Source organism: Monopterus albus, unplaced genomic scaffold (genome assembly GCF_001952655.1).
Source record: "Monopterus albus unplaced genomic scaffold, M_albus_1.0 scaffold134.1, whole genome shotgun sequence".
NCBI classification, from domain to species: Eukaryota; Metazoa; Chordata; class Actinopteri; order Synbranchiformes; family Synbranchidae; genus Monopterus; species Monopterus albus.
The window spans coordinates 2,324,045-2,333,659 of NW_018128014.1; the positions used below are offsets into that span (position 1 = coordinate 2,324,045).

At 45.2% G+C, this 9,615-nt stretch overlaps 1 protein-coding gene across 1 annotated transcript in view; it reads right to left on the reverse strand.

Moving 5' to 3' along the window:
* Positions 1–3,424: 3,424 nt before the first annotated feature.
* The window catches only part of eps8a (EGFR pathway substrate 8a, signaling adaptor), a 31,859-nt gene continuing 25,668 nt past the window's right edge, over positions 3,425–9,615 (reverse strand). Inside the window, exon 21 of the mRNA XM_020613420.1 lies at positions 3,425–5,815. Within this exon, the coding sequence (XP_020469076.1) occupies positions 5,705–5,815 (111 nt within the window). The 3' untranslated portion in view covers positions 3,425–5,704. The remainder of the gene's footprint in view (positions 5,816–9,615) is intronic.

Below are 9,615 nucleotides of genomic sequence, written 5' to 3' on the forward strand. Positions count from 1 at the left end.
GGGGTTAGTATAGCAAGGAGACAACATTTCTAGACAATTTTTCACTTGATTTATCTGAATTTGTGCTAAATCTTAGTTAATGCAGCTTTAAATTTGCCACCTTAGACAGGGGTTTTAATGTTAACACAGTGCTTATTTGAACAGTCACGGTTTGGCTGCCTGTTCTCTGCCATGATGCCTTTTTCTGGAGCTTCATGGCTGTGAGCTACAGCAGACCGACTTATTTACAATCAGGTGTCATTTTGCATCTTTCTACTGAGTATCTGGTTTAAAATCTGGCTACAGAACAGAGTGCTCAGAGCTTCACACTCGATTCAAGATGTACAGGGTGTCGTCAAAATAAGAGCCCCTCTTTCTGTTTGCTCCACAGGGAAAGACTGACCACGCTTTGTAACAAATTAAATCAATGTGTCCGAGACTCAAGTGTTGACTTCTAATGTAAAATGATTTGTTTTCATGGCCTTGGTCCAGTTCCCGAGAGCTATCTGCTGAAGCACTGCTACATGTTTTTTAAACCTCAAATTCTGGTACTGCTTAGCGCCAAAAACAGTTTTTAATAAAGTTTAGTACAGTGTTCCCTGTTGATATTAACAACTAGTAGAGCTGGACAAATCTTCAAATTTGGTACAATTATGGTTCCTGTATAAATGCCAAAATGCTTCACCAACATGTGGTGACCAGAATCTGCAAATTAGGATTTCTGTTACAGCTGTTTGGGTTCTTCTCAAAAGACCCAACACCAGCAGATGTTAACTTACAGCCAATAAAGAACCTAGCTTTAAATTAGCGTAACATTTCAGGTTAATAAATAGCCTGCTGTGATATGACATTTACCCAGCACCATCCAGAACTATCCCACACTTTGGTAAATACTGCACGTTACCAGAAGCTGCTGCTGTTCTCAGCATTTTGACGACACCTTGCATCTTATCTTTAGAAAAAAGTAATGGATGTGTGTATAAGGCCGTGGTCTGCTCACTGTGGCCTTGTGGTTCAGCTGACGTCCGTTTGTTGTCTCGGCTCTGCGGAGGTTCGGTCCGGTCTCCACTGGACCTGGGAGAGATATTTCACTGTTAGATATCAGATGGACTGTACATACTACTACTGCTTAACTATTGTTTCTACTTGTCATTGAAGTGATTCTTGTGGAACTGTTGCTTTAGAGGTTTGTTTCTTACAAGTGGTCGTTTATGTGAATCATCGCTACCTGAGCCGGGGTTTTCTCATCACTGCGATGTTTCTCTGGGCGTCGGCGTGAACAGCTGGACAGATGTTTCTCTGGGCGTCGGCGTGAACAGCTGGACAGATGTTTCTCTGGGCGTCGCATGGACACTGAGAACTCGCCGGTGGCTGGAGAAACGCACTTTGCTACAACACAGACGCTGCACTCTCTCCTACGGTTCCTCTCGTGCTTGGTGTGTGTCCAGTCCAACGTGTACGTCGTCGGTGCCATTTGTGTGCATTGTGTCACTTAAAGTTTGAGGAATGATCTCGCACTTGGATCATCGAGTTCTAGTGTGTGTGTGTGTGTGTGTGTGTGTGTGTGTGTGTGTGTGTGTGTGTGTGTGTTGGAACAGCGTTGCAATTACTTTTGTTGTTTCTATGTATAAAACAAATGTGTCCCTGAAAACATCAAAATAGCCTTAAAACAAAACACTGGGTTTCTGCCATCTTGTTTTCGGCTGAACATTTGGGAACAGCCTGAGTTTCACATAACGAGATGTGTGTTCTATAGTGTCACCTTGTTTCTGTGGAATCACAGGTAAAAATAAGTGCTCAAATAAACTAAAGTAACTAAAAAGTAAACAATTGTGGTTGAACATTTGATCAATTTAACCTTTTTTTAAATGGCTATTACATTATAGAGGTAAAGTTAAAGGTAAGGCTGTCGACCCTGGAAAAAAAATAATAAAATCAGCGAGAGGAAGCTCGATTTTGAAAGAAGACAACCAAAGAAGTCCCTTTCATTCTGACTTCTCTTCAAAGCCACTCCTCCAAAACACAACGTGCACTGCCCGACTACTACTATAAATAAATGCCCCCCCATACCAAACCGATAATTACCTGTCCAGCAGAAACACGGTCACTACGGCGTCATGGTTCAGCCACCTTTGTTCTCTCAGCCTGGCCTGTAACGGTCTCTGTCTGCGAACCAAAGCTGCTGGGGTACCTTCTCTGCCATAGCTCGCTGGCTTTAGGAGACCAGTAACATCTGCCTGCAACTGCAATGCCTTGTGGGCAACTCTTGGCTCGTGCATTGAGTGCACGGGCAGAGGGTGCGACAGTAGGAAGTAGGTCAACAGGCAGATAGGTCGTCCATTGCTTTTGCTCACAAGGAGTAAAATTACTGGTCAGGCTTTGTTCAGTGTTCAACAATGGGTTTGTTTCTTTGTTGTCAGTGTATTTAATGTGTTCACTGCCATCGGGACGAAAAGAGAAATGTAACAAAGGGCTTCTGAAAGAATCGCAAGCTCTGCCTTTAACATTAGTAACGTGAACAACAGATACAGAACATTTAATAGCATTTTTCTGAAAATATTTTATACACTGCCAAAGTGACACAAACATCTGTGTGTGTGAAATTTTGAACAGCACTCGCTATATATGTATACTTTTATAACTGGGGTGCACGTTATAAAACCTCTTATTTTCTATTGATCCCTAAATCTGGCAGTTTTGGTCAGATCTCAGTAAACCTGCCTGGCGGACTGCACACAGCCTGCAGTTAAGATATTATACTTTACATATCAAATTATGACATTCAGGCTTAATCGGGTGGAACGTCTCAACTATTTTGAGACATTTTATATCAGACAAACCCGAGTCTATATGGGTAGAGTTCAAGTCAAACTGATCAGAGAAGAAGCAACAGATCTACTCAACACACCTGACACCAGCTTTCAGCACATGATGGTTATTGTTAATCATGCCTTCGAACAGTTCGGTACCAAGAGTATGGAGGCAAGGCTTCGAGGTCTGCGAGGATTAAGAACTGAACAGTGACATAACAGGATTTTTGTAGACATTTTATTGCAAAATGAGCAGATTTACATGGGAAAGGCACCATGAAAACTACAAATGCCTTGTCGTAACAACTAACATTTCCTTCTGGTTGGCTTCTAGAACGAGGACAGTCCACTAACTACAGCTTTAAACTCTACTCATCTGAACAGCAGCAGACTACTCTTTAGTCAGTCGGTGTTGTGCTACAGGGCGGAAACGCGGCTTCATCGTTCACACTACTTGACCAAGAAAATGCCCCTAAAACCTAAGTGCATCAGTGGAAAACATCCGAGATCAACGCCACAGTGAATTGAGAAGGTCCTGGCCGATTTTTGTACACCCTACACATAACATTTTCTCCAGCTAGAGATAATCTGGTGTTTCAAGGCTGCTCAACAAGTCATGGTGTTATTGGTTCATGTTTTTTTTTTGCTTGCTGATGGGTTTATTCCACCATCTGAACAGTTTCTGGTCGCTGATATTTGCAGAAAAACAGTGTCCTGTAAATTCTCAAATAAGAGCCGACAGTGGAGTACGTTTGTGGCCCGCACAAACTAATCTGGTAAAAAAAAAAAAACGCTGAGGGCACAACGACAGCTGCAGGATAACTGCTCACATGGTTCACACATATTTTACTTTCCAGTCACGTCCACTTCCACCAGTGAAACGCTACGCTTTGTTGATTCTTCACGTTGAAGGCCTACCAGGAAAGGAAAGGAAAGGATTGTGGCCTTTGAGGGGAAGAGTTCACAGGAGCAGCTGAATGAACACAGCGATGTAGAAGTTGGTGAATAAAAATGGTTCAAGTGTTAAAGTGATCCCAGGTAAATGGACAAGGTTTTCCATCTGAATCACCTGGGGAGCAGGTGCACTTGGGATAAAGGCCGAATCTGAGAACGTACAGTCTATAAAAACAAAATTCTGTAGTGCTTTGTCCCTTTGTGAGCTTGCTCAGGTGAAGAGAGCACCACTGTCAGATCAGCTCTATAGCGCCGCCGTCTCCAGCACAGCGTGGAGCGAGACAGTCCAGGCCGACGCCAGGCGGCTGAACCGAGAGAAAGCACAGTAGGGACATGCTGCCCTAAGTGAGTGGGTCAGGAATCGTCACTGAAGTAAAACCTCAAAGTTTTAGTATTCACAAGATTAAAAACCGTCCCACTCTGGGTCCAAACTGAAAAAAACCTGCGTGCACTTGTTTCAGGTGGGAACACCACCTCCTCCCAGTCCATTTAGTCCAAAGTGTCCATTTAGTCAGGTTTAATTTCCCAGGAACCGCACGGCTTACGTAAACTGTTCCAGGAAGTATGACAACAACGCCAACACTGAATCAACATGCAGGGTGCCACAGCTGGAGACAACAAGGCTCAACTGGGCAGAGTGGGTGAAAAGCCCAGTTTCATCCATCTAATCTCAGAGATCCGTCAGAGGAACCATGCACTTTACGACCCTACACCTGTTGCTGCGGGCGGGGCCTGAAGACGCATCCATCAGGTTAAAGTGACTCTGCTGACTCAGCAGACTACACTCACGCCAGGCTTCGGAGAAGCTTTGAGAATTTTTCTGTAAAAATTTAATGAAGCAGCCACAAAACACGAAACTGATTCTTCACTGTGCACAAATGCTGATCGACTAATCTAATAATATATCAGAAAATAAGACTAAGACTTTCACTAAGTAAGTCACAGGATGTTCATATATTAGAAATGGTCCTAAAGTCGGTGCCGGTCGCGTCTCCAGCTGAGCAGGTCTATCACTTATATTCATTTACTTAAATGTTTGACATTTCCATAAAATAAGATTTTATACTGTGAATATCATCATTCTCTTGGCCAAAAGATCTGAACTGTACAATTATAGGCATCATTGTCCTTATGCGTTTCCTAGAACAACATATCCACACCAACAGTGACTTCATGTCTGGATGCACCAGCAACCAGTCAGTAACCATGTGCCCAGTTTGTGCCTCCCAAGTTTCTCCACTGCAGCGAAGTCACAGGGTCAGAGACTCTGTTTCTAGGAAGACAAACCCAAATTACTTTTTAAAAGGATGTGTGTATTTGCAGAATCCTCAGTACTGAAAGTCTTGTTGCACAAAGTATGTACAGTGCAATAAAATATGATGCTGCTGTCGGTGATAAGCTGCACTCCTGCTACAGACAGACATGTCCAGAGTAAGACACTGTCGTCTCAGGTGACAACCTTCTTAGTGGACATGCAGATTTGTAGCTGCCGTGGTCAGAAGAGCCGCTCGAGGTTGTGGAAACAGCACTAAGTGTGGCCAGGGTCGTGTCTTTCAGAGAAACTAATGTCTGGCTGTATGACCTCACAAAGCAACAGGTGAGAGGCACAAACTGCAGCCGAGGGGCCTTGCTTTGGAAAATGAGCTGCCAAGCAGCTTCTCTTCACTTTTACAAACACAGACGGAGCAACATGGCCCAACAGTGCCAACATGAGTTTCAGGCAAACATGGCAGGATTCGCTCTGAGTTTTAGTAGCAGATGGTCCAGAGGTCGCTGGGATGGTTGGCTTTTCTTTTTACTGTCTATGGAGATGAGCCGAGGAGCTCCTGCCTGCGGCACATGATGTCCACAAACTCAGTGAGGTCGGCCAACGCCTGGGGATCAACGATGTGAGGAAACAGCGAGAGGGGAAAAAAAGTCAAGTTGAGGGGGTGAGGGGAGGGGGCAGCGGCAGGTGGAGCTCAGTGGGAGCTGCCTTCATCAAAGGACTCCACCCCTGAGTCACAGGTGCTGGCTGCCAGCTTCTCCTGCCGCCTCCTCATGATCTCCTGGAGCTCAGAGCCTGAACTCTTCTGGAGACACAGAGAAGGAGGACAGGAGAGGGAGGGGGAGGGGTGAGACAACAAAGCAGAGAGGGAAACAAACAGCTGTTAGAAAACATACATGGCACACAACCAGCACACTGAGCTCAGGAGACTCTCTTGGGACTGATTGTTGGCAGCGTTGCCACCACATTAAAGCCAGAACTTGACCTGATTGACTGGTCGAGCCACGTGGAGCCTGCGTGGACCGACTCCGGAAGCCGAGCTAGAGACTGGACACGGGAGCGACAGGCTGAACCTGGACTGTGCACGCCGAGCTGAGCTGTGGCAGGGTAATGAAGCCAGGACCAGCAGACCAGGAGACTGCTGGGCTGCCTCCGTCGGTCCCTCTAGAGTCTCCAGCTCTGAATCTACTGAGCGTCTCTGCCGACTTTACTCCTGGAAACCAGCAGGTTTCTGATAAAGTCTGACTCTAACCACGCTGGCCGGGGTCACATGGATCCCTCTACAAGAAACCCATGTAAAACGACTGAGCCACAAACAGCATGAGGATGAACAGATCTACAGTGCGAGTCAGGAGGCATGCTGGGTAGCATCTAGGACTTTGTAAAACTGGTCCCACAAAGACCCGCTGCACTGGCCTGCTGAGCCGGTCTAACGCTTGCACTAAATAAAACCGTGACAGTAAGCACAGGCTGCCAAACATCAGTGCAGAAAGACGTCGACATGAGAACGTCTAAATAGATAACAGAAATTAAAAGTGTAGGTGAATGAATAATACATGTTGGAGACTAATCAGGACGTAAATACTTCAAACATCTATATTTATCTCCACATTTGTATGTCAGTGTAGAAATATTGTAAAACTAGAAATGTAGAAATAAACTTAAGTCTTATTTCATGATTATCAACATTTATTATTATGTAGTTGTGTCAGCCTTCATATGTGCAAGTATTACTTTTACTTGTACAGTTTTACTTGGACAAAGATGAATTTCTGTGCTTACATCAGCATTTATTTATTTACTGGCGACTCCGTGTTCTGTCCTTACTACTGTTTCTCTTCCTTTATCTGACCAGGGCTCCCTGGGACGGAGGTCATGAACCTCAGCAGGTCTCTCCCTACAAAACAAAGCCTAACCAAAATCTTTCCTGCTCTCTGTGCTTCTGAGGCTTTTGGCTGCAGTCAGCGTCGGTCTTTGTGCCACCAGCTGCAGGTACAAAGTAAAACTATCAGATCTAAATCCCAACACGTGACAAAAATCAGAGGAATATTATGTTTTTGTACAACCTGGGTTTGGGTGGCACCTCTTGGCCATCTTTTCTTTCATAATGGAAAAAAAATTAAGATTAAAACATGAAAGTGTTTTCAGAACCAATGGAGGGTTAAAACTACCAAAATAGCACCTGGTTGTAAGAACAAGGCATATGATTAGCTGACTGCTAACCAAAGCTAAGCTAACACAGAAGGATCAAAATTCTTATCTCATTCCAGCCATGACAGAGAGCAGGGAGACAAACACTGGTGCTACCTTAAAATGCTGCTACACATATAAGGACCGAAGCCTCGCTCTGAAGGCCAGATTCAGAACAAACAGCTGCTGCAGGACTCAAGTCAGGACCAAGAACAAGTCCCAGGTCAACAACAAGTCCAAAACCAAGACCAACAACTCCAAAGTCAAGAGGACTTGTCGGTCCCAAACGTAATCCCAAGTTAACACCAACACGTCCCATGTCAAGGGACTTTCTGGTCCTAAATTAAGCCCCAGACCAGCAGACCAAAATCAAGGCCAACATCAAAAGAAACAAGTCTCCAAGTCAGTTCATGTCAAATTGCAAATCAAGACAGGTAACCTAAGATTAAGTCAGTCCCCAGTCAAGACCTAGTAGTCCCAAGTCAGGGGAACTTGCTGATGCCCAAATCAAGACAGGAAATCCCAAGTCAAGGGGGCTTGCTGGTCTTCACATCAAGTCCAAAACCAAGACCAACAACTCCAAAGTCAAGAGGACTTGTCAGTCCCAAACGTAATCCCAAGTTAATACCAACAAGTACCTAAGTCAGGGGACTTTCTGGTGTTCATGTCAAGTCCAAGAGCAACAAGTCCAAAGTCAAGTCCTTAGACCAGGCCAGTACGACCCAAAACTAAGGAAACTTCTTGGTTCCAAGCCAAGCCCAACAAATACCAAGTCTGTGAAGGTAGTTGGTCCTCAAATCTTTTCCCAAGTCAAGACAAGTCCAAACAAGTGAGTGCTTAGTCAAGGGGACTTGTTATTCTCCAGGTAAGCCAAGCACCTGACTGGCTGCTGTGAAATATATTGTCAGCAAAATCAAGAGCTGATTGGCTCCACTACTTCCAATCAGTGGACAACATCCTGGTGTTAAAGTCCCGGTCACCACAGTCATAACTTGAGTCCACACCTCTCAAATTAAACCGTGGGGAAACCCATCTTATGGCAGTACCGACAGGAGTAATGGGTGTCCCATCTGAAAAACACAGAGTCGCTGTTGTTCCCTTAAATCTGGCCGACAGTGAAGCCCTGAACATCCTTATGTGAAGACGGTACCTGAATCAATGTGGTAACAGAGTCAGGAGATCAAAGGAGGGTCAGAAGAAAACCTGCAGGTGGAAACAGAAACCACACACCAGACCTTGCCAGAGTCGGGGGCTGAAAGCTTAAAGACAAAGCCCCTCCCCAAAGACCAGGTAACATGTCCACATTCAGACACTGCAGGGGTTGGGAAAAGACTCGAGCTACTCCCTCAAATCAGTGAAGTTGTTTCACTCCCTCAGACTGAGCAAGTGAGGACTCATTGACCTCCGAGTCAATGCTTTCAGGTTATGGTGGATCCCTCTAGACAGAGCTGCACTCAAACGTTAACAAACATGACAAGTCTGGCACAAGTTAAGACTTGGGGACCTTTTGCAGTCACTGAAGACAAGATAGTGTAAAGCAGACATCATCAACATATACTGGTCCAGATGTTGAGGTGTGAATAAAACCCTGCACATAGAGGAAACAGATTTTACAGATGCAGCCATCTTAAATTGCCGGCTAGACCGCGGCGGAACTGTACCCGATCCGTGGCAGGTCTGTGCACGGCCCCTGCTCTTACCGTGCATCCGCCATGATGACACAGTGATCGCAGTGCCGTCTTAACACCCCAAAGCACTGTGTGTGCAAGCCAGCGTTGTATATATCCACCAGGTGGAGCAGTGCTTGTTGTAGTTCACTGCAGAGGCCCACAGACAATTTGATCCATGTGTTAATGTCCAGAGCTGCTGGTGGATGAATTCAGTGGGACCGCCGGACTGAGCGGAGGCGCTTGGTCGGCAGTGGCTCCCTACATATTAATCAGTGTCCATGTCTGTCATGGTAATAACTTCTATTTCATTATGTCTACATGCCTTTTGAGACATCATGCCCCTGGCAGTTACTGCATCATGTCTACGTTTCTCTTCTATGAAACAGAAAAGAGACAGTCACTCTCTTTCATGCTCTCCTCTAACTTTTTCTGTGTTTCCGGGCCAGTCTTGACCAAAAAGACACTCGCTCTCTTCTAAAACCTATATATATATATATGTATAGCCTGTGCAACTAAACTGCAAATTCTACTACATACTGTAGTGAAGGTATTTGATTATTACTGAATGAGGTGCTGCGTTTTCCTCCACTACAGCAGCAGCAAAAGGCGGAGATGGGAGTATGGTGGAAACACTGTGGGCAGCGTTGTCACATCAGTGGCTTAAGTTCGGTTTCGGCTGCATCTGTATGTTGCAGGCTTTCTGCACATTTGGCCCCGCGATGTCTTTGGCCCTACTGCTGCTGCT